The sequence below is a fragment of the Falco cherrug genome (assembly GCF_023634085.1).
Source record: "Falco cherrug isolate bFalChe1 chromosome W unlocalized genomic scaffold, bFalChe1.pri SUPER_W_unloc_1, whole genome shotgun sequence".
In the NCBI taxonomy this organism is placed as follows: domain Eukaryota; kingdom Metazoa; phylum Chordata; class Aves; order Falconiformes; family Falconidae; genus Falco; species Falco cherrug.
In genome coordinates this window covers 10,809,768-10,835,133 of record NW_026599288.1, presented here as the reverse complement: position 1 = coordinate 10,835,133, position 25,366 = coordinate 10,809,768, and the positions used below count along the sequence as shown (strand labels likewise).

The 25,366-nt window shown below is 40.3% G+C and overlaps 1 protein-coding gene across 1 annotated transcript in view; it reads right to left on the bottom strand.

Moving 5' to 3' along the window:
- The window catches only part of LOC129734917 (excitatory amino acid transporter 1-like), an 84,563-nt gene that overhangs the window by 13,868 nt on the left and 45,329 nt on the right, over nt 1-25,366 (bottom strand). The window contains exons 4-5 of the mRNA XM_055700330.1: nt 9,005-9,209; nt 7,566-7,608 (exon numbers count right to left, since the gene is read on the bottom strand). Coding sequence (XP_055556305.1) covers nt 7,566-7,608; nt 9,005-9,209 — 248 coding nt within the window. The remainder of the gene's footprint in view (nt 1-7,565; nt 7,609-9,004; nt 9,210-25,366) is intronic.

The window sequence follows — 25,366 nt, the reverse complement described above, 5'->3', positions numbered from 1 at the left end:
GGATGAAAGAGCACCTTCAAGAGGATAGGAAATGTCAACTGTTTTGAAATAGATGATGTAATAGCAGAGCTGACTATTACTACTTTGCAGAGAAACTGGTGGTAATTTTGTGAGCTTTTATGAGATCCCTACTTTTGGGCAGATCTGTACTGTATCTTGGTGGGAATCAGAGTTACCAGCTGTTCATTTAGCTCAAACTGATATTTTAATATTACATTGTGATTCTGCAGATCCTTGTTATTTTGCAACATTCAGTAATGGATGAAATTAGACAAAGAAAAACTGCTCATATAACATGTTGTAGGCTTAGGGCTCTGAGGGGATACTGATAATCTGTGATGGGCTAGACAACATCACTGAAGTCCTGTCGTATCTGAGGGTGTTCGGTGTGTTTTGTCTCCAGGCAGAGGTATTTTTTGCCTGGTAAGATCTTAGATGCAAAATATTAATTTTCCTTAAGTTCATGTATAGCAAAACTACGAACAAGGTAAATATTATTTGATACATATTAATACTAATAGCTTTCTATTAACAACCATATCTGCAAGTAAAATATAAAAATAATGGCATTTCTGGACTTTGTTACAAGACATGGTGCTAATGAACAACTTCAAAAGGAATTGTAAGTTATTTCATTACAAAATAGACAATATATTTACTTCCTTACATAATTGTTTACACTTCTAATATTTTGTTTTCATTAGTGGTACAAGCCAGTACCCACAAGCTATCTGACTTAATATATTGCTTGACTTTTTAAGAAGCAGCATTATACCATGGCAGTAGCACATTCCAGTAGTTGGCTTGTAGACAAGGTAATTGCTCTGAAAACTCATGGTTTACTGTTAGTACTCTGAGACGGTATAATTAGCAATGTTTGTGCTAAGTTAGTATGGTGATATCATTTTTAGTGGATGATGATTTTTAAAAGCAACATATTTGATTAAATGCAAGCCTGAAATAATGAAAACAAAGTAGTGATATCCCATCTTCCTGATGCATTTTTAGTTTCTTTCTGATATGGACATGTGTGAGAGTATTCTAAATTGTCAGCAGAAGAGCTGATGACATAGGTTAAAATAGGGCTTTGGGGTATCCTGCTCCCATGTGGACTCATCCACAGGTCACAGTCCCTTTGACTCGAGTTCACACTGGAGTTCCAGCCTGTCCGGTACAGCAGCACAGAAACAGCAGCCATGCCCTGGCCATCTGCCAGCCCCAGCACATCACCATTGCTGTTATGAGAATGTTCCCAGGCACAGCACAGTAAGATGATAAGCAGTACAGCAAGCAGTGAAAGCAAGATGCAGCCACTAACGAGCACTAGACTAATATACAGTGTGGCAAGCACAGAAACCTGCCCCTTAATAGCTAAGCAGCAATAACAGGTATAAATTTGAACTAGCGCGTTCCAATCAAATCTGTTGTTACCTCAAACACTTTGTGCCCCACAAAAGTGCTGAAAAGGACTGTTGTGGTTTAACCCTGGCTGGCAACCAAGCACCATGCAGCCACTTGCTCACTCCCCCTCACCCAGAGGGGTGGAGAGGAGAATCAGAAAGGAATGTAAAACTTGAGGGTTAAGATAAGAATAATTTAATAGGTAAAGCAAAAGCCATGCAAGCAAAGCAAGGAATGTGTTCACTACTTCCTATGGGCAGGCAGGTGTTTGGCCATCCCCAGGAAAGCAGAATTCTATCACATGTAATGGTTACTCAGGAAGACAAACACCATAATGCCAAATGTCCCCCTTCTTCCCCCAGCTTATATACTCAGCATGATGGCATGCTGAGAGGTATGGAATACCTCTCTGGCTAGCTTGGGTCACCTGTCCTGGCTGTGTCCCCTCCCAGTTTCCTATGCAACCCCAGCCCTCTGGCTGGCAGGGTCCAAGGAACTGGAAAGTCCTTGATTTAGTATAAACATCACCCAGCAACAACTAAAAACATCAGTGTGTTGTCAACATTGTTCTCACATCAGAGCCAAACCACAGCACTGTACTAGCTACTAAGAAGAAAATTAACTCTATCCCAGCTGAAACCAGGACAGTATATTAACTAACCAAAACTATCACAAGGAATAGATAGCATATGTTGGTTAGTGTTTGTGTCTGGATGTGTGATTAATGCTTCCAATCCCCTTGATAAGAATGAGTTCAGGAAAGAATATTAAATGAAAGTAGCTCAGAAGTTACCAGGTGCACCTTTCTAGTACTTTAAGCTTCAGCTGGCATCACATTCCACCTATTCACAGCAGAATGACCCTCCCCAAATTGTTTACACTGGTTTTGCTTCTCTTGATGCCCCAAGTTCCTTTGTGTTTCTTTTGGCTTTTGATCTATCCCCAGCGAACAGCAGAAAGAACAAGCAGTTAAAAAGCAGTATCTGCCTAATAAGCCGGCTGCTTACAGCTGATTAGTCCCATGATAGATAACATCTTTGCATTTAGCAAAGAAAGAGAAATGAAGAGATAATGGTCAGAGTTGAAAGATAAATCCAAAGATTTATTTAGATATCCCCACATTGGAGGAGTATAGAGAAGGTTTTGAACAAAGTAGCTTAGTTTTAGGTAAGTGTGGAATATTTATCAGTAGTCAGTCTTTTCAGATTCTCCCATTACTGGTAAAAAATCATAAGAGCCCCCAGATAATCAGTGCATAGTGAAGGCAGCAATATATGTCATATGGAAATAACCAGCACCAGAAAGTATGCTGTTAGGATTAAGAATCTGCTGCTTTCCATCGATCCTTATCTGCCACTGATTTAATTGGATGAGGTCCTGATAGAGACAGGGTGCCAACAGGACTTTGGTCTTTCACAGGGGGAGAAAGAGCAAATAGAGGAAAACAGAGTGAAGCTGAAGTCCAACATTTTCCAGATTATTCTTCTTAACCTAGTATGCTAGGCAAGTGTGATCCTTTGTTCCCCTAGACTTTCCTGGGGCATGGGGCTGAATACAACCAGCTAGGCCTGAAATGTTTTTTTTCCAATTATCAGCTGAAAGGTTTGAATATAAGGATTTCCTTAGCTTTCCTGTGGTAGCAGGGGAGCTACAGGGGTGGCTTCTATGAAAAAATGCCAGGTTTCCCCATATCTGACAGAGCCAATGCCAAGCAGGTCCAAGGTGGACCCACTGTGGACCAAAGCTGAGCCAATCAGGGATGGTGGTAGTGCCTCTGTGATAACATATTTAAGAAGGGGGAAAAACTGCTGTGCAACAGCAGCTGGGAGAGAGGAGTGAGAATATGTGAGTGCAACATCTATGCAGACACCAAGGTCAGTGCAGAAGGAGGGGGAGGAGGTGCTCCAGGTGTCAGAGCAGAGATTCCTCTGCAGCCCGTGGTGAAGACCATGGTGAGGCAGGCTGTCCCCCTGCAGCCCATGGAGGCACACAGTGGAGCAAATATCTACCTGCAGCTTGTGGAGAACCCCACACTACAGCGGGTGGATATGCCTTGAAGGAAGCTGTGACCCCATGGCAAGCCCATGCTGGAGCAGGTTTTCTGGCAGAATCTGTGGCCCCACAGGGGACCCATGCTGGAGCAGTCCATTCCTGAAGGACTGCACCCTGTGGAAAGGACCCATGCTGGAGAAGTTTCTGAAGGATGGTCTCCCATGGGTGGGACCCCACGATGGAGAAGGGGAAAAGTGTGAGGAGGAAGGAGTGGAAGAGACAACATGTGATGAACTGACCACAACACGCATTCCCCATCCCCCTGTGCCATTTAGGGGGAGGAGGTAGAGAATTCAGGAGTGAGGCTGAGCCCAGGAAGAAGGGAGGTGTGGGGGGAAGGTGTTTTTAGATTTGCTCTTGTTTCTCATTACCCTATTCCATTCTTAATTGGCAATAATTTAATTTCCCCAAGTCGAGTATGTTTTGCCTGTGATGGTAATTGGTGAGTGATCTCTCTGTACTTAACTTATGAGCCTTTCATCATATTTTCTCTCCCCCTGTCCAGTTAAGGAGGGGGAGTGATAGAGTAGCTTGGTGGGCACCTGGCAACTAGCCAAGGTCAACCCACCATGCTTTATCTCCTACAGGGACTCCTGGCTTCTGGGATCTACAATAGGGGGGCTGTTTTGGAGGGGAAGGGGCATTTTGTTCCACCATTCTTCCTGTTTCTGGGGAAGAAAATGTGCAAAGAAGGAGAAGCAGCAGCAAGAGAAGGCAGTGTTCTTTGCCTCCCAGACTTGCTGGGAAAGAACAACAGGAAAGGGAATCCAAAGGACCAGAAGGCTAAATGAGAAGCAGCAGAAAATTTAGGAAGAACCTTCCTAAATGAGTCCTAAGGTCCCAGTCTTCCTTCCTGGCTCTTCCTCTCCCAACAGCAATCTTATAAAAGCTTTCTCAACTCTATCTAGAAGCCCTTCCCACCTTGGTTACCCCACTCCACACTGCACTTCCATTTCATTTTTCTCTGTCAGGAAAGAAACCTGCCTAAGGATGCTATAAGACAGAATGTGAGCACCTAATGTATCAAAAGATGTGATTTGAATGTGGAGTGATGGTTTCCAGGTGTGCAAAGCTGTGGATCAGTATTACACCTTTGAGTGTGGACTACTATGAGTAGTAGTGTGTTTTGTGTTTGGGCCAGCAAACACAGTGTTACAGAACCAGATTAGTGCCAGATGGATCATCCTTCTTCATAAATCTTCAGCGAAACATGAAAAATGTGATGTAAACTTTTGAAAAGAAAGTTATGGAGTCAGATGTACAAAGTCATCTGGATACCTATGAATCTTGCACATACTTGTTTCTCCTGGAAGATGCTTTTAGTGTAACAAATCTCATTCAACAAAATAACTTATGTGTAAAAAATTAGGTTTTGGTACCCGATTCAAAAAGTAATAGTATCAGTATGACAGATTTAAAATACTTGTGCTTCAGTAAGCATATTTGCTGATGAAAGTCAGAAAAAAACTTTCATTAAACATTTCCTGGTTTTTGAACCGTTTTTAGGAGATCCCTTTAAGCTGTAAAGCACATGAGAAATACAATATACTTAATGCAAACAGAATCTACAAGACAGCTTTAATTAAGAACATAATTTAGGACTGTTAGTCACTGAGTTGAGTTTCCTGTTGCTGTAGGATACTTTATTGAATGAATTCTTCAAGCTGTATCTTAATACTGATGAGGTAGTTTGTTTCCATGACTCCTAATTGAAGATTTTTCCAGGACCTCACTTTTTAGGTAATGAAGGTTAAAAACCTTGCTAATTTCCACTTTAAATTCAGTCATAGTGATTTCCATTTCTTGTATAAACATTTTTCTTTAACTTATACAGTTCCCACTTTGGTTTTTGTAACTGAATAGTTTTTTAAGCAAGCTTCTTTTTGTTTTATATGCTGTTCTTTTGAACAGCAACTCCATTGTGCTCATTTTACATTAATCTTCCTTGAATGTAATGACCAGAATATACCCAGTATTCCAGACAGTCACATTCCTCTTGTTTTGTTTCCTCTCTTGGAATTATGTCACCTAATATATCCTAGAGCTGAATTAGAAGGGGTTTAATTTTTTTTCTTTCTTGTAAGGACTTTCCATCTCAAAGCAGCAATTAGTTAATTTCTAAATATTTATTTGACATGTGATGAAGAGCTACCAGGAGATAACAGAACATGCCAATGTCTGCAAGAGCCAATTCACTTTGTTCTTGTGACTTTATAGTGTTACAGTGTGCTAGGGACATACTACCTTCTTTGATGTTTGTTAGATATCTTGATGCAAAGTGCTTCAACTTTCTTGTCATCTGTAAATTTCACTGTGTGCATCTTGTGGCAATGTCATTCATCAATTGAGATACACCCAGTCCTTCAGCAACTTCCATTGCTATCTCCACAAATTTTACAATTCTCACAATAATCTTATCCCCTGCTCAACTATTTCACTTTCTTCATATTAAAAACTCTGATTTGCAGAAATCTAAAGAGATTAGATCCATTGAACTTCTGTGGCACCAAAAAAGAAAAAAAGCAAATAAGAAAATGAGCAATCTTGTGGAAGAAAGATGGAAGGTTATTCTGGTACAATGTTTCAGAAACCCGTGTTATTCTTTATCTTTTTTTCATGTATTTCTCTTTTTCATTTATTACTAAGTCTTTACTCTTTCCTTCAAGGTACTTGTATCCTTCAGTACAACCAAGATCAGGCTAATGGGTTATTAACTGCTTAATTCTCAAATCTTTTTGAAATTGCAATTTGAAAGGCACTATGATTGCTTTCACCAGTTATAGATAATAACTACCCAACTTGACAGATTTATTAAAAATACTTGCTGCTAGATCTGTAACTTTATGCCCTAATTCTTTCATGGTTTTGAAATAAAAATGTCATTCCTTGACTTTATTACATTCTTTGAAATTTTTTTTCTAGTTTAGATACAGACTTTTGTATTTCCATACTGCTCTTCTGCATCACAGTCCTTACTGAAAACAGAGGCATAGCATTTGTTGGTTTTGCACCTGGAACTAGTTTATCTTTAATCTTGAACAAATCCTTCATCTAGAAAATCACTGCTTTTTGTTGGTCTCTTTTTATGTAACTAAAGAAAATGTTACTGTTCCTTTTCAATTCTTCTGCAAGATGTAACTCAGCTGGACTTTGGAAAGTTTCTACTTTATCCTCTTGCTTCTTGACCTCCACATTCCAGCATTTTTAAATTGCTACAGCAATAACCGGTAAATAATATCAGTTCAAGATTTTCTGTGGGGTCAATATGAAGCAATTAGACCAGGGGTCCTCAAACTACGGCCCACGGGCCAGATATGGCCCCCAGGGTCCTCAATCTGGCCCCCAGTATTTACAGAACCCCCCTGCCGGGGGTTGGGGGGGGAAACCAAGCAGCCACATATGACTGCCTGCCCCTTCATCCACGCCGGCCTCCTGGTTAAAAAGTTTGAGGACCCCTGAATTAGATTATGACAATACACATTATAGGTTTCACTGAAACTATAACATTCTCTTTTTAAAGGAGGAATGTAACTAGTTACTATTATTATTTTCTGTGTAGAACAGTTAAGGTTAATACCAGGCTAATGATAGAGGCATTTGGGAAGCAACATAGAAAGAACATTCCTGTGCACTCCTACCATAGGTGACAGGAAGACCCCTAGTTTGATTTTGTTATTGATGTCCACAAAATTGTTGCCTCAGTTTCTAACCTATGCACATTTCCCACATGACAATTTTGAACATCTTCCAGTCTTTGTGCAGATGGTACATATCTCAGTATCTCCTAATTTAACATAACACTGGCTTTGAAAAGTAAATTCTGTATTGACTTTAGTGAAGCTTGCTGTAGACTTATGAATTTCACATTTTGAAAAAACTTATTTTTTTCTTTGCTGTGCCAAGTGTGTGTGTTTCACTTCTCATAGCAAATACTGAGATGATATGATTGAAAATAAAGCACAAATTTGGTTGGGGTTTTTTTGGTGACAGCTAGCAGGATACATAAGATTTGTTTCTGCTCTAAGTACGTGATATTTCTAAAGAAAATACTATTAAATTTCTATTTTTTACTTTATTATATGTTTTAGTTGGAAATAACAAAACATTTTTACCTGTTTAAAGCAAGCTTCCACCAGATTTGGAGGGAACATATTTCTGTGAAAAAGAAAGAAAATAACATGAGAAGTAATAAGACTCTAGTAATACCTTAAGTAGTGGCACAGCTAATAAAAGAATTGACCAGCTAATTTTCAAAGGAATCCTAACACAAATATGTAAATGTGTATACAGTGAGTAGAGCTTTGCATATAACATTGCCCTGGTACCTTTATCAGGACAAAATGCAGTAGGGTTGGATAGGTCCTGTAAATTGCAATCTCTGTATCCAATATTGTATAGCAGGTCTCCTTATGGAGCAGAATATTAGCTAAATTACCAAATTAACAAAGTTCTGTGGGCCAGTGTTGACTTTTAATTTTGTATTTATTAATGCTGTCTGAATCCAGATGAATAAAGAAGTTATTAATATTTAATGCATTTCTACTTCTCAAAAAAATTTTGCAGGCATGTGACCTAGTACATAATGACATTTATTACTTGATTTAGAGTCTCATCGTGATTAAGAAATAAGTATTTCTGAAGTTTGAGTATTCTTTAATAATAACACATACATGTATAATTATATATGCGTGTGTATATTTTTTACATATGGGGATTTGCTTGTTTGCTTTCCAGAATGGTGACGTTTCTGAGGGAATAAGAAGCACCCTAACTGAATAAATCTTGAGGAATCTGAGTGCAAATCTCTTCATGGGTCTTTCTAAAGTCCCCCTTCCTGGCAGCATGACTATTGGAGGCCTTTCTCCATGTCTCTAGCTTCTCCAAATGGGTTAGTGGAACACAAAATTTTGGTGGCTTTACCTGTAGAAAAGCTCTCAAGTTCAAAACCTCAGCTTCCCTACTCCCTGGAATACATATGTGACATATTAGCTCTATAAAAGAAGCACTGTAGTGTCTCTGAGCAAGGAGAAAACAAACTTTTATGTTTGTGCCCCTCTATTTCAAGCATTTTACTTGCCTGTTCCTGGGATATATTTACCATACATACGATTTAACAAGGTTGAATAGATGCACCTAGACTGGTGGTTACAATTCAAAATTAATAGCTAAATCAGGAATTCAAGTGAAGTAATAAAACTGCTGAAAGTTGGAAGTAAGGGAAAGCAGAAGAATTTGGTAATAAGGATTATGCTATGGAAGGAGGGGGAAAGACCCATGCAGAGCAGATAGCAGAACGGAAGTCTTTTTTGTGTGTGAAAGAAAGAATCTTTCTTTTGTGGAATGCTAAAAGCAGTTCCTTCCCTTGCAAGAGCCTGATTTGAAAATAAATCCATGTATTCTTTTGTAGAGTTGTAGGGTTTAGAGATATTGGTAAAAAATTTGGCTAATTTAGGCATTCACTGTCTAAAATTCTCTACCATCCTTCTCATGTGAACCTAAATATTACTGTCATCGTTATTGGTATAGAAAATGTGCAATATCATAGCCATACCTGATTAAATCAAGGAAGGCATCTGCTGCTGTCACTTGCACAATTTTTCCTTCTCTGTGCATGTTTTCTTTAGTACCTTTCCCAGGGTGGATGATGACCACAATGATAATACCAATCAGTACAGCAATGATCGTAGTACTCATGTAGTAGACTACTGCTCGGACACCCATCTTCCCTGATGCTTTACTATCCAGGGCAGCAATTCCTAGTAAATTCAAGCACAAGGACATTCACTTCATACAGTTGTGAGTAAAGACTATAAACTCAGCATGATGAAAATAGTTTTGTGGGAAGAGTTTTGATGACCAGTATATTTAAAGCTACCCAAGGCAAGTTTGCCCTCTTTTGCAGCTTGTACTGCCACTGTCTTCCTATCTCACCCCTAATGCTTGTTATTATGTAATTTTCTATTACAAGAGTTATAGCTTTCTGTGCTTTGTTAACACTTGTTAAAAGCAAAGGTTATTGGCCTGATGCCATGTGGCACTCCCTATATTCCAGTGAGCCAATTAATGGGGTTTGATTAGCGTAATTACTACAGTCTGAAAAATGTACCTTAGAAATGTGCTGCACCAAATTTGTAATGGTAAGAAAGAAAACAGTACTCTCAAGTAATGTTGATAACGTTTGCTACAATTAATGTGTATGAAGAGTTTTCTTCAATTCCTAATGGAATGACCTGAGTTTACCTCTGTCCCAAGCCATGGGAGTTTAAAACACATTAAATGCCATTAGCTTGTTTCAGAAAATCCTTACTATTGTATGAATAAGCATTTCAAATCTTTTACAAACTTTGCAAAACTTGTGACATTACTCCTAATTCTTGGCTCATCTTAATTCATCTGATCTAATATGAATACCTGGGTGCTCAGTATGGCATCTGCTAAAGTATTTCTTCATGAGATTGCACCAACAGGGCTGCACTGTGTTTTTTAAATGAAGGTGCAGTTCTGCCAGGGAAAAAGCCTTGAATTTCTGAGGAGTGTCTCATGAGGACCGTCAGAAATGGAAATGCTCTTTCTCTTTCTAAACAGGTACAGTTAGCATTCCTCTCCCTAAAATGCCTCTTTGCTCCTTCTTCTTACAGTTTCAAGTAGTCAATAACTTCCCTGTACTTCATCTGGAGGGCTACACCATCTGTCTCAAAACAGTGCTGGTGTTTCTTGTTGGAATCATGCTTTCAAAGTGCAGGATGGAGAAACAGGTCAGGAAAAAATCTTTTTGCTTTATTATCTCCTCCTGTGTACTTCTATATGGCATTGTCTAATCCAAACTTTTGTTGGCTGCCCACTTATTTATCTAGATGCCATCTTTGAATGTATAGAAGATAATGAAATTTGCCTGCCTTCCACTCTGGGTACTTATCTCAGAGGATAAAGCATTTAAAATAAGGCAAAATGACTGTGTGAATATAAATAATATGGAAACATAATACTAGAATCATGGCCTGGCAAAACTAAATATTTTCTCAAAATGCTTGTCACTGTAGATATACTTCTATCTTCTAAAGGAGGAAATATGTGCTACTGTAACTCCAGTGAAACTACTCTAGATAGTCACTGATGATCAAAGTTGTATTCCAGGCTCAGATCAAATCTTCAAAGTATAAAACCAATCACATGCTTCTTACTTACCCTTTCATTTCAGCTAGACAGAAGCAATTAGAGCCGGTAAGATTTGTACCCACAAAATGAATTGCAGAGGTTGATTACTAGATTCGCACCCTGAATTACTTGATTTATATGTGCCATTGTTGTGGAAGAACAAAGTGTTGCAGGCACAGGAAGAAACTGAAAATAGAGCTCCAACATTTGAAGCACTTGATCCTTTATTTCTCTGCTCAGCTTTTCCATTGATAAAACCGGATAATGCTTATGGTAAGTTTACATCTATGTTTTGAAATTCTGTGGGGAAAATGGTAAATGCTACCAAGTAATAAATAGTTATTTTTACAAACAAGAAGGAAATCTTATAGACAGTCTTGGTGGTGGATAGAGTACTGCTTGCTTTTTTAGAGTCCTCAAAATAATGCAGATATAAAATAATGCAAATATAATAACCAATGCATAAAAATAAAGTTAAGAATTGCTGGAGTCTTTCAGAGCTTCTACTGAGTTGTACAATGTTTATATAAGACAGCATTTGTTACAAATTCTATTTTTAAAGTATCAGTATATAACTTACACTTCTTTTTAATTTAAAAAGTGAAAAATTAATGCATGCATACTAGTCCTGTCAACTTTGTCTTTATAGATTTTAATTGCTGTTTTATATTATTACTTGCTATTTCTAAAGTAGCAGTGATGGGCTGTGTAGTTTTTTCATTTTAACTAAGATCATCTTTAAACTTGATTTACATCCTGAACATGAAAAGATAAATTTAACCTATATAGATTAGTGAGGAGTTTTGGAAATACACAGATGTTAAATCAGTTAGTTCCCAGTATCCTGCCCTTGCCGGGTAATAGATTCAGGACCAGATGCTGAGCACTGTCAGTCTAGAGAGTTCGCAGGTATATGTGCATACTGCTTTAACCAAGGCTAATTTTCTTTGTACTCCACACTTAATGCTAGATTAAGTCTCCTACACTCCAAAAACCACTAGGAGACAGTGTAGGGCATATTTTACCACTAAAGATTGCTGTGTTGAAGGATTAGAGTTTGTGATCCTATTTTTTTCTTGGACTGATTTTGGGACTGAGTGGTGAACTGTATGCAAGTGATATGTCAGGGAGCAAGAGGAATGCTCTTTGCTTTATAAGATGCTTTCCATCTTGGTTTCCTATTATTCACTCCAGCTGTGACTACATGGCCCCTTATTTTAGGTTCTGCTCTTGCTTATTATATAAATGACTTCTCAGCTTGAAAGTAGGGGACAGCAATGCATCTCTTATTGAGCTCTAACCACTCGTGGCACATATAGCAGTAAGCATTCAAAGCAAAGGGATTACAGGTGTACGTATGAACAAAAGCTATATGAGGAGGAAGCAAGTTCTCACCTCAGAGAGCCCTTACTGGGGAGCTGCTGGGCAGTCTTCCCTCCCACTGATGTTAATGGGAACTCAGGTGTCCGGGTTTCAGCTGAGGTAGAGTAAATTTTCTTCTTAGTAGCTGGTGCAGTGTGGTGTTTTGGAGTTGGTGTGAGAACAATGTTGATAACACACTGATGGTTTTAATTGTTGCTGGGTAATGTTTATACTAAGTCAAGGACTTTTCAGTTTCTCAGGCCTTGTCAGCGAGAGGCCTGGAGGGGCACAGGAAATTGGGAGGGGACACAGCCAGGACAGGTGACCCAAGCTAGCCAAAGGGATATTCCATACCATATGACATCATGCTGAGTATATAAACTGGGGGAAGAATAAGAAAGCAGGGTAGGGATGTTTGGAGTGATGGTGTTCGTCTTCCCAAGTAACTGTTACCTGTGATGGAGCCCTGCTTTCCTGGGGATGGCTGAACACCTGCCTGCCCATGGGAAGTGCTGAATGAATTCCGTGTTTTGCTTTGCTTGTGTGTGCGGCTTTTTCTTTACCTATTAAATTGTTCTTATCTCAACCCATGAGTTTTCTCACTTTTACTCTTCCAGTTCTCTCTCCCATCCCGCTGCGGGGGGAATACGTGAGCAGCTGTGTGGTGCTTAGTTGCTGGCTGGGGTTAAACCATGACATAAAGAAACTCACAGGAGGGACATTCAGTATCATCCAGGACCAAATCTGCAAAAGCTTCCAGCATACCAACAACAAGAATTTTCTAAATAATATTTAAAATCTGTGTTTAAAACATGAGAAAATGAAGGGGGTTATTTTCTCTACATTTTAAGATGTTGACAAGATTTCTTAGAGCTGAATGGGTCTCTGGAAGGGTTTCATGTCAGGGTCTGGAAGCTTTCATGTATCATAGACCATTGTATCCTCAGTGTATGCTTTCACAGCCAGCCAGCAAAACTCCCATTGTCTTGCAGAAGATGTATGTGCCCCTTTCATCTTGCTCAGTGTTCTCCCCTCCACACGGCTTCTGGCTCCAGCACCTCTGCCTCCTCTCTTCCCTTTCCCTCCCTTTTCCCGGGGAGCCTGGGAAACTTTGTTGTGCCACCGGTCCCCACCCGCATGGAAGCCTTGAAGTTGTCAAGGCAACCCGGAACAGAGTGCCTGTAATTTCTCCGTGTGTGCTCGCTCGCAACATGAATGAGAATGATTTTTTTTGTGTATTGCTGGGGAGGAGGGAGAGAAGGGATGAAAGAAGGGGGCAGGTGTAAGTCTGTAAAACTGTAAACAAATCCAAGCCCTTACCCCTGTCCTCTCCCTTCACCTACTATCTCTCTCTTAAGAAATAAGTGAGAAATCAGTCACACTGGGTGAAATAAAGACATGACAAGGAGTTCTCCAAAGTGTCAGGACAAAAAGCAAATCACTATGTTGTGTTAACAAAGATGTTAGAAAAGAAAATGAAAATATTTTAGGATGTAGGAAAGGCAGCAAGCAAGTAGGGTATTGTAAGAGAAGGAGAAAGAGAGAGAAAGGATGCAGGGAAAAGGAAAAAAAAAAATCTAGTTAGGACAATTTGTTAAAAATGCTGAATTCTTAATCTTATAGTTCTGATTGTTCACCTGACGATCATGGTTCTGCAAATTAACATGAACTAAACATGCAGCAACTTTCTTGAATAGCTACTATACTATTACTGGTTATATGCCAATTATATATATACACACTTATGATTCTAGATTATACAGAATTATAGAATTTATAAATACAGAGTTTCTTCTATTGTTTTTAATTTTCTCAACGTTGTAAGCATGCTGTATGTATTCTATGTGTAATCTTGGATTATACTAGGGCACACTAATGCAGAGGGTTGATAATCCTCAGTAAGCTCAAAGATAAAATACACTGATCATATTCTCTTCAGATAAAATTTAAGCCAATAATAGCTTGGATTTGGTTGTTCAAAAATAAATTCCAAGGAATTATTTTAAAAGCCACAAACCAGAGCCTATGCTAAAAAAGTCCTACAACTTCAGAACACTTTCTCCCTTTAATTAGTGCAACTGCATCAACTGTTTTTTTGCAGAACAGCCCAATGCCCTCAAGACAAAAGTTATGAGCTATTTAAGTCTGAGATTTGAGTTTAAGCATATATCTACTTTTCCTGTTACAGTACCTAAGAGTTTCTGCCTGTGGGGTTTTTTTTTTTTAGAAAGAAGGAACATATTTATATAATTAGGAGGAATATGCATATTTACAGCAATGATAACTGGTCAGCAGCTGGTATGACTGAGGACTTCTTTCTGTGTGTGAACCCCTAGTCAACAAAGCGTTCTTTTGCATTTCTTTAAATTTGTCCTTAATGTTAATCACTAACTAACGTGGTTTGCCAAATCAGGGCCCATAACTGTCAGTTTTTAAATGGGATGTTTTTCTTTACACTCACTGACTTCAAATAGTCCCAACAGTAAAGTAGTATGCTACTGAAAAACTGGGCAAGTAGCAAGATTAATTTTATTTTGCTTTTCCTAAAAAAGCAGTCACTACTTAGGACTGATACTAGTACCTTCAGTGATTTTATCATTTGTCAGAGGAAGCAAGGCTCTGTCACTGGGGGGAGGAGGTGTGCATGTGAGTATATACATATATGCATGTGTATAATTACAGTTTGAAAAAATTAAAATACTCAGTTACTGTTTTTCATGTAAGAAGTCCCTGTTTATGCAAGCTTTTTTCTGCCCTTGAAAAACTTTGGGGAAAAAAAAAAAGTTGTTCATGTGTTTTCTTTCTTATACTAAAATTCTTATGGTTTCTGTAAGAAAATATAACATTTTGCCCACAATATTTTTAACTTTGAGTTTCTTTATAATTACTTTTTATACGTAATGATGAATCCTGTAAATATATAAAATGATGAACCAGCTCTGAATGAGTGTGTAGAACAAACTGTCCATTCTGGTCCTCATAAATATTGACTACTGGAAATAAGAGAGGCTTTCTAACATCATTATTCTTTCCTATTTCAACACATTAGACCTGAATTGATAGCACTTTCTTGCTAATGTAGATGTTTATATAAATTTCCTTTAGATGTTTCAGACAGTCTTTAAAAACAAAACATTATGAACCTAACATGTTTTTATTGCTAATTATTTTCCTGTTTATTTTTACAGTCTCTTCATTAGGAAATTTCAGTCACTTGTTAAAGACTCCTATGGTGGAACAACAATAATGGCAAGTGTTGATTCAGGAATGTTGCCCTAATTTTGTTTCTTTAAGGTTGTCTTTCACTCTCATAATGAAGCAGTCTTAAATAGGCTACTCCCAACCCCCTACATCCACTAAGCACTGTGTGATGAGTAAACTGTGTGAGACCATGAGAGCAATTCCTTTTGTGTGTGGTGATGAGGATTTGTGGAAATGGTTAACACTGTGCAAGGTCACAGTAAAATATGCTGACAGAAAAATTCTAAGGAAAAGCAAGTTAGGTAAAGACAGTTGAAGTATTGCCTGAGTTTAACATGATCATAGAATGGTCAGGCTTGGAAGGGACCTCTGGAGATCATCTAGTCCAACCTCCAGATAAAGCAGGTTCTCCTAAAGCAGGTTGCACAGAATCGCGTCCAGGTGGGGTTTGAATGTTTACAGAGGAGACTCCACAACCTCTCTGGGCAGCTGTCCTGGTTTCAGCTGGGATAGAGTTAATTTTATTCTTAGTAGCTGGTGCAGTGCTGTGTTTTGGATTTGGTGTGAGAACAATGTTGATAGCACACTGATGTTTTTAGTTGTTGCTGAGTAATGTTTATAGTAAATCAAGGACTTTTTGGTTCCTTGGGCCCTGCCAGAGAGAGGGCTGGGGGAGCACAGGAAATTGGGAGGGGACACAGAGAGGACAGGTGACCCAAAATAGCCATAGAGGCATTCCATACCATATAACATCATGCTCAGCAATATAAAGCTGGAGGAAGAAGAAGGAAGGGGGGGAACATCTGGCATTATGGCATTTGTCTTCCCGAGTAACTGTTACATGTGATGGAGCCCTGCTTTCCTGGGGATGGCCAAACACCTGCTTGCCAATGGAAAATAGCAAATCAATTCCTTGCTTTGCTTTGCTTGCATGTGTGGCTTTTGCTTTACCTATTAAATTATTCTTATCTCAACCCTTGAGTTTTACATTCCTTTCTGATTCTCCTCTCCATCCCTCTGGGTGAGGGGGAGTGAGCAAGCAGCTGCGTGGTACTTGGTTGCTGGCTGGGGTTAAACCATGACAGCAGCCTGTTCCAATGCTCTGTCACCCTCAAAGTAAAGAAGTTCTTTCTCGTATTCAGATGGAATTTCCTGTGTTGCAGTTTGTGCCCATTGCCCCTTATCCTGTTGCTGAGCACCACTGAAAAGAACCTGGCCCTGTCCTCTTGACATTTGCCCTTAAGATATTTGTAGACATTGATAAGATCCCCTCTCAGTCTTCCCCAGGCTAAACAGGCCCAGCTCCCTCAGCCTTACCACATACGGGAGATGCTCCAGTCCCCTCATCACCTTCGTAGCCCTCTGCTGGACCCTCTCCAGTAGTTCCCTGTCTCTCTTGAACTGGGGAGCCCAGAACTGGACACAGATATACTCCAGATGCAGCCTCACCAGGGCAGAGTATCACCTCCCTTGACCTGCTGGCCACACTCCTTCTAATGCACCCCAGGATCCCGTTGGCCTTCTTGGCCACAAGGGCGGACTGGTGGCTCATGGTCAACTTGCTGTCCACCAGAACTCCCAGGTGCTTCTCTGCAGAGCTGCCTTCCAGCAGGTCAGCCCCAGCCTGTACTGGTGTGTGGGGTTGTTCCTCCCTAGGTGCAGGACCCTATACTTGCCTTTGTTGACCTTCATTCGGTTCCTCCCTGCCCAACTCTCTAGCCTGTCCAGGTCTCACTGAATGGCAGCACAGCCTTATGGTGTGTTAGCCACTCCTCCCAGCTTTGTATCATCAGCAAACTTGCTGAGGGCACACTCTGTCCCTTCATCCAGGTCACTGGTGAATAAGTTATAACAAGACTGGACCCGGTACTGACCCCTGCGGAACACCACTAGCTACAGGCCTCCAGCTAGACTCTGCGCTGCTGATCACAACCCTCTGAGCTCTGCCATTCAGCCACTTCTCCATCCACCTCACTTTCCACTCCTCTAACCCACGCTTCCTGAGCTTACCTATGAGGATGTTATGGGAGACAGTGTCAAAAGCCTTGCTGAGGTCAAGGTAGACAACAGTCACTGCTCTCCCTTCGTCTACCCAGCCAGTCATTCCATCATAGGCTATTGGAATGGTCAGGCATGATTTCCTCTTGTTGAATCCATTTTGACTGTTCCTGATGACCTTCTTTTCCTCCACATGCTTAGAGATGATCACCTCCAGGATGAGCTGTCCCATCACCTTTCGAGGGATGGAGGTGAGGCTGACTGGTCTGTAGTTTCCTGGGTCCTCCTTCTTGTCTTTTTTGAAGACAGGAGTGACCTTGGCTTTCCTCCAGTCCTCAGGCACCTCTCCTGTCCTCCTTGACCTTTCAAAGATGATGGAGAGTGGTTTGGCAATAACATCTGCCAGCTCCCTCAGCACTCAGGGGTGCATCCCATCAGGGCCCATGGATTTGTGGGTGTCAGGTTTGCTTAAGTGATCTCTAATGTGATCCTCCTTGACCAAAGGTAAGTCTTCCTTTCTCCAGACTTCCTCTCTTGCCTCCAGGGTCTGGGAAATCCGAGGGCTGGCCTTGGCAGTATGGACTGAAGCAAAAGCAGCATTCAATAACTCTGCCTTCTCTGTGTCCTTTGTCATCAGAGCACCCACCTCATTCAGCAGCAGGCCCACATTTTTCCCCAGTCATCCTTTTCCTGTGGATGTGCTTGAAGAAGCCCTTCTTGTTGTCCTTGACCTCCCTTGCCAGATTTAATTCCAAACGGACCTTAGCCTTCCTCATCACCTCCCTGCATGTTGTGACAACATTCCTTTATTCCTTCCAAGTGGCCTGTCCCTTTTTCCACATTTCTTAAACTTCCTTCTTCTGTTTGAGGTTTGCCAGAAGCTCCTTGCTCATCCATGCAGGCCTCCTGCCCCCTTTGCTTGATTTCTTATTCATGGGGATGCACTTGTCTTGAGCTTGGAGGAAGTCATGCTTGAATATTAGCCAGCTCTCTTGGACCCCCCTACCTTCTAGAGCCCTAGCCCATGGGATTCCTCCAAGTAGGTCCTTGGAGAGGCCAAAGTTAGCTTTCCTGAAGTCTGGGGCTGCAAACCTGCTTATTGCCTTGATTCCTCTACACAGGATCCTGAACTCCACCATCTCATGGTTGCTGCAGCCAAGGCTGCCCCCAACCTTCACATCCCCAACCAGCCCTTCTTTCTTTGTGACTACAAGGTCCAGGAGCACACCTTGTCTCGTTGGCTCTGCCACCACCTGCATCAAAAATTTATCATTAATGCTTTGCAGGAATCTCCTGGACTGCATGAGCCTAGCTGTGTTGTCTTTCCAGCAGATAATCAGGGTGGTTGAAGTCCCCCATGAGAATCAGGGCCTGTGATCATGAGGCTACCTCCAGTTTTCTGTAGAAGGCCTCATTGACTTCCTCTTCCTGATCGGGTGGCCTGTACTGAACACCTACAACAGTGTCCCCCATGTTGGCCTGCCCCTTAATCTTTACCCATAAGCTCTCAACTCGTTCTGCATCCACCCCAAGGGAGAGCTCAATACATTCCAGGTGCTCCTGTACACAAAGAGCAACTCCACCATCTTGCCTTGCTGGCCTCTTTCCTAAGAAGTACATAGCCATCTATGACAGCATTCCAGTCATGCAAGCTATCTCACCATGTGTCTGTAATTGCAATGAGATCATGGCCCTGAAACCACACACAGATTGATTAATCTCTAGAGATTTATTCTGATAGCTGCTGAACATGTTCTGAGTGGTGCTGAGCAGTCACAGAAAACAAACGTTAAATAATATTTAAAACTTTGAAAACTGAGGCCTTCACATAATCAGGTCCAAAATTAGTCCAAACTCTAGGTTATTATTTTCAATAGCAGTAAAAGAATAAAATTGCATTTAAAAAGCACTACATAATATTTTCAAAGAACTATATGAATTGAAGTTAATTAATATTAATACCGCTAATGACTTCCTGAAGCCACATAAAATACATGTCTGAAATATAGTTCTATATGCCTTTTTGCATGAACTGATGGAACAAGCTGCCTCCAAATCTCAGTTTAATTTTAGTTGAATGTGGAAATCTAAATAATGGAATTAGATGCTTTAATATTTTTCCAGGTTTGTTAAGAACATTGGACAAATATCTTACAGGAAAAATAGTAATTAGTAATTGTATCTGATCTAAAATTATGTGACTGTGATTAAGCCAAGCTGACTAATGAAACCAATGACTGGGATATAGTAATGCAATTTAATGAGCTAATTAAATGGCTAAGAGTGGCTCCTAAAAGACTAGACCTGCCCCACAGCTTTGTAGTCATGCCCCATCCCTTGCCACCAGAAAACTATTAACTTTGTTTTTTGTAGGATTAGTTTTTCCTGTCAGTTTGTTATTCTGAATCACCTCAGAAGTGTCATGTGAACACCAGAACTTGTACGAGGGAAGCAGGAGAGCATGTCCAGGAGCAGAAAACTAGCCTTTTTGGCAGCAATTTGCCATTACTACACATTGGCTGTATTGTTAAACTACATCCTTTACTCTTTGGTGGCAGCTAAAGGAAGTTAAGCATTCCTTACTTTCCCCTGCTTATCTTAAAGCTGGCTCTGTTCTCACCATGTAGCTGAGCAAACAGCATCTGCCATTTGATGAGAAGGAGAGAACAAAGGTGTGTGAAAGAGCACCTGGGTTCAGGAGAGCTCTGGAGTGCCATGGCTACTCAAACCAGCACTGCCTTCAAAAAATATCAGCATAAAAATATACCCTTATGAGGATACACAGATGTTCCTGTTACTCATGCAATTAAATTTTTTCTTAAATGTGAATCAGAGAAATCACAGACCTTAACAGAAAGGTGAGACTTAGCAACATGTAGAAGAGTGCACATAAGCACTTAAATAAAGCGGTATGCCTGCCTTTGTGGATTCTCTACCACCACAGTGAGGAAAAAGGTTGTATACAATGAAAAAAAGCCCTTTTATAGAGGATCCTAACCTAACCTTGCCATACATACTTATTTCTGGTATTCATAGAGCACTTGGTTTGAATTACACATGAGTGTGGACACTGGATACCTCTCAGTAATTCTGAAAGCTTTTGCACATGCAAAAGTGATGCAAACTGTACATCATACTTTCTGTTGGTCCCACGCTTCTTGATAGAAACAGTGGAAAAATATGCTAGCAAATAGGTGCAATGTGTGCTAGCTGCAAATGTTTTCCTCCATCCCTTTCTAACTCTTGTTGAGGAAAGATATTTAGTAACTGACCATGTTTTTTCAACCTTCATCCTCCTGGCTGCAAACACATGTTCTTCTAACCACAGCTTTGTCATTAGAAGGAATATGTTTGTGAAACCATGGTAAGATACTGTCAGAACATCACTGACTGGTGTGAATGGTAGAAGCCCAAATAATCTCTAGTGGCTTTACAGTGATTTTTACCTTTTGGCTAACCATGAATGAAAGACCATTTTGTTGTTATTCATCAATGATAATGCTCTTTCTGTGGAATAACATTACTTTAACTTTATGAAACTCAGCTTGGTTTCACTGCACCAAGATTAGTTGTTGTCTTATAAAAAAAAAATGACAGAAATCTATGGTGGAAAGTATTTCCTGGGTTAAAACAAGCATAGTATTCTTATACAGCAGGCAAATACATTTATAACCAAGACTGTATAATATATTGAGCTTGAGGTTCAAATCAGTTGCTATTTTTACCCTAACTATTTTCATGGTAGAGTATTTCACAGCCTTGCTCGCTTCTTACTTTGGTTGCTTCTATGGTGCTTTTTTACACTTGCACAAATAACTTTATTTTCTTCCTTTAAAACTCTCTGTATCAGGACAGTGTCAGTCAGTGAAGGCAGGAAAAAGTTCAGTAAAACTCCCCAGACTGTGCTTGTTGTTGCTAAATAATTTATAGACACCAAAGTATTACAGCTCCAAGTAAAATGAAATATGTAAATATGGTACACTTAGATGCTGCATTTATTGAGTGACAGTGATATTTGTATTACTGCAGGAAGCCTCTTGCAGAAATATGCTGTACTGTTCTTAAAAGTATAGTTGTTTTACTTTTTGGGGTTGCAAGATAATAGAATACATTTGGAAAATTGGTAGGAAAGTACATTTCCTGAAACTCACATCTGTCTGAGAAGGACCCTGCTGTGGGGTTGTTTAGATACCCATTTAACTCTTCGCATTATTCTATCTTTTGCTCATAGTATTGGAATGTTCCAAACAATATGCTTTTTGAAGGGAAACTAGGGAGCAGTTTATCTTCTTTATGTGTGCTAAGCAGAGCAGGAGGGAGAAGCAAGCAGGGGTTCACAGCAAGCCATGGAGCAGTGATTAGTAACAGCTGACAGTCTGAAACCAAGACTCTCTTTCTTTGATTACCTCATTGTAATAAAAGAGTACAAAGGACTGACTGTCCTCAAGCCAAGAATCAGAGAGCCAGGAACACAGAAAATAGCAGCTCACTTTTTTTTTTTTTTTTTTTTGGTAACAGAACACTACTGCTACCTGCACAGTGCAATTCTAAAAAGACATCCTTTTATGTCCAGACATTTGGACTAACCTTTCCTGGAAATAGGATTCTTCTGTTGGGCATAAAGCTGCTTATTTTCTGTATCAGGAGTGAAACAATGAGCACAGAACATTTGCTTAAGAAAAAGGATAATGTAACATGGCAAAGTACTTCAGTTTAATTAGAAGTTGTGGTAGCTGATAAGCCAAAGCACATTAAGATAGCTTGAATCCTACAGGGCATGTTACAAGATGAAATAAATATGCTAGTAGTTGTAACAGACTTCTACTCTATTCCCCAAAGATGAAAATACTACTTTTCACTTATTCTTAACGTATTGCCAAAAATATCTACTTTAACCATGCATCCCAGCAAGATACCACTGATAAAGATCTTTCCCTTCTGAATGGTGTTAAGCACATTACTTAGTGCTCCATAAAATCCATAATGCAATTTCTTAAAATATATGTGAAAAGGAGGCTTTTAATCTGCTAAAATGCTGATCTGAGTTTTGGCAGGCTGTACCTGGAGTCCTTCAAAGACATGGTTTTGTATGTGCAGCACTTATTAAACAACATTCCACAAATGTACAATGCTTCTGTTATCTGACTGGCTGTATACCATGTGATGAAGCTGTAAACTATTTACTGTGCTAATTCATTCCTGATCTACTTTAGCTGCTATTGAAAAAATAATATGACATACTTTAGAATACAGATGTGAGGTTAAAGGTATCCCTGAAGGCACAGTAGCTAGTAATGTAGTCTAATGTAAAAATGCATTTGCTTTTACATCTTTAGTATGTAACAGATGTCTGAAGAGACACTTCTGTTGAATTGCTAGAAAAATGAAGTGAATATAATTCTAGTCAGAGAGGTGCAAGATTTAAAGAATGGAAAATTAAGGTTGCCTGTCTAAAAAAAGGTAGAGACAGGCATATCTCTATGTGCAAAATGACATGAGATTTGGGGTATGAGATTGTACTGATCTGTAATTTGCCACAGCTCTATACTGGAGGTATCACCTTCTCACTCAAAATGTGATCCAGTATTGTTGTCCAGCCAGTTCTTGTCTTATTCACTAAAACTTCTAATAGAGTCTACTGCAGTGATTTTATTTGGATGATTGTCCACAAGGATCTGACACTAGGCAAGTTCATTTTATAGAGTTCATGCAGTAGCCATCGTTTGGAAAGAAATTTTGCCCAGTTGGATGTGACTCAAGATCTGAACTAATGGCAGTGTTTAACAACTGCATCTGGTAACAACCTGGCCATTGGATTTCTGCTCGGAACTTTATTTTTAGTACAATTTTTAAACTCTGAGATCATCTTTCTTTGCTAATTCAGCAATATTAAGATAATTTGGAAAAGAACAGTGTGACATTGCCTTTAGATATGTTCAACAAGATTATTACTTGATTTTTTTGAATCGTCTGAAGTTACTCTAGTGCCCTGGTTTCAGCTGGGATAATTTTCTTAGTAGCTGGTACAGTGCTGTGTTTTGGATTTAGTATGAGAAAAACAATAGATTTGATTGGAGTGTGATAGATTTGATTTATAGGTGTTATTGCTGTTTAGCTACTAATTGACAGCTATTAATTGACTATATATTAGTCTAGTGCTCGTTAGTGGCTGCATCTTGCTTTCACTGCTTGCTGTACTGCTTATCATCTTACTGTGCTGTGCCTGGGAACATTCTCATAACAGCAATGGTGATGTGCTGGGGCTGGCAGATGGCCAGGGCATGGCTGCTGTTTCTGTGCTGCTGTACCGGACAGGCTGGAACTCCAGTGTGAACTCGAGTCAAAGGGACTGTGACCTGTGGATGAGTCCACATGGGAGCAGGATACCCAAAAGCCCCTGTAGCTGTGACTAAGTCCATGCCTGAGCAGGTATATCTTGGAGCATCTGTGGCCCTGTTTATGTCTGTGCTGCAGCAGGTATGCCTCTGAAGGAATTGTGGCCCTTCCATGTTGGAGAAGGTACACCTCGAAGCATCTGTGGCTGTGGATAAGTCCATGCTGCAGTAGGTGCACCTTGAAGCATCAGTGGCTGTGTGTGAGTTCATGCTGGAGCACCTCTAAAGTGTGTGGCCATTGATAAGACCACGACAGAGCAGGTACAGCCCTGGAGGGACTGCAGCCAGGGATGAGGCCATGCTGGAGCTGATTTACTTCTGAAGGGACTGTGGCTGTGAGAAAGGCCACGATGGAGCAGGTCTATGGTGATGGCCCATGGATAAGGCCATGTTGGAACAGGTGCATCTTGAAGTGACTGTGGATGAGTCTATGCTGCAGCACATATAAACCTGAAGAGACTGTGGCTCATAGCTGAGGCTTCACTAGGAACAGGTACCACCCCTAAGGGACTGCAGTCTGTGGATAAGCCCAAGCCAGAGCAGGGGCAAGGGGAGGAGTTCATTGCAGTGTTAAACCTTGTGGTCTGGTCCAAAGGGACCAGGGGTGGAAATTTTAATGGATATACCTTTAAATTGTTGTAACCCATTATTTGAATTGGATGTTATAGGAATGACTATAGCAGGAACCACCCAAACCAACGGAGGAAAAGCCTTACAAGAAAGAAGCAATGCAAGTGCAGCAGTGACCCAACCTGAGCTGGCTTTGGTGCCCAGTAACTCTACACAACACACCACCTTTCCTGTCCTGAGTGACCACCATAACAGATGGAGCCCTAAGTCATAAACTGAATTATCTCATTAGACATTTTGTGGACATTTTATGGACACAGAGGTAGTCTGTAGACTAAGGGAATGATATCTGTGTGTTATATCAAAGAATGGGAAGGGGGTGGTGGTGGTGGGGAATGAGGATGTATTGGATAGTGTGGGACCTGAGCATGACGTAAATGGTATGGAATAAGGGGTGGAGAATATGCTGGTTTTAGCTGGGATAGAGTTAATTTTCTTCACAGTAGCTAGTATGGGGCTATGTTTTGGATTTGTGCTGAAAACAGTGTTGATAATTCAGGGATGGTTTAATTATTGCTGAGCAGTGCTTACATGGAGTCAAGGCCTTTTCACCCCACCCCACCAGAGAGTAGGCTGGGGGTGCACAAAAAGTTGGGAGGCGACACAGCCAGGACAGCCAACCCCAACTGAGAAAAGAGATATTCCATACCATATGACATCATGCTCAGCAATATAAAGCTGGGGGAAGAAGAAGGAAGGGGGAGATGTTTGGAGTGATGGCGTTTGCCTTCCCAAGTAACCATTACGTGTGATGGAGCCCTGCTTTCCTGGGGATGGCTGAACACCTGCCTGCCCATGGGAAGTGGTGAATGAATTCCTTGCTTTGCTATGCTTGCATGCGTGGCTTTTTCTTTACCTATTAAACTGTCTTTATCTCAGCCCATGAGTTATCTCACTTTTACTCTTCTGATTCTCTTCCCCATCCCATTGTGGGGGGAGTGAGTGAGTGAGCAGCTGTGTGGTGCTTAATTGCTGGCTGGGGTTAAACCACAACATTTAGTACACTAAAGAATCCTATGTATATTTTTATTGTTGCAGTAGCTACTATCTATCCTTGTACCAGGTTTATTAATAATCAAAGTTGCTCTGGCTGCTTTTTTTTTTTTTTACAAGTCCTGTCAGTGACACAACACCGATTGGTTCATCTATGTCCAACTTAAAAGTGATAAATT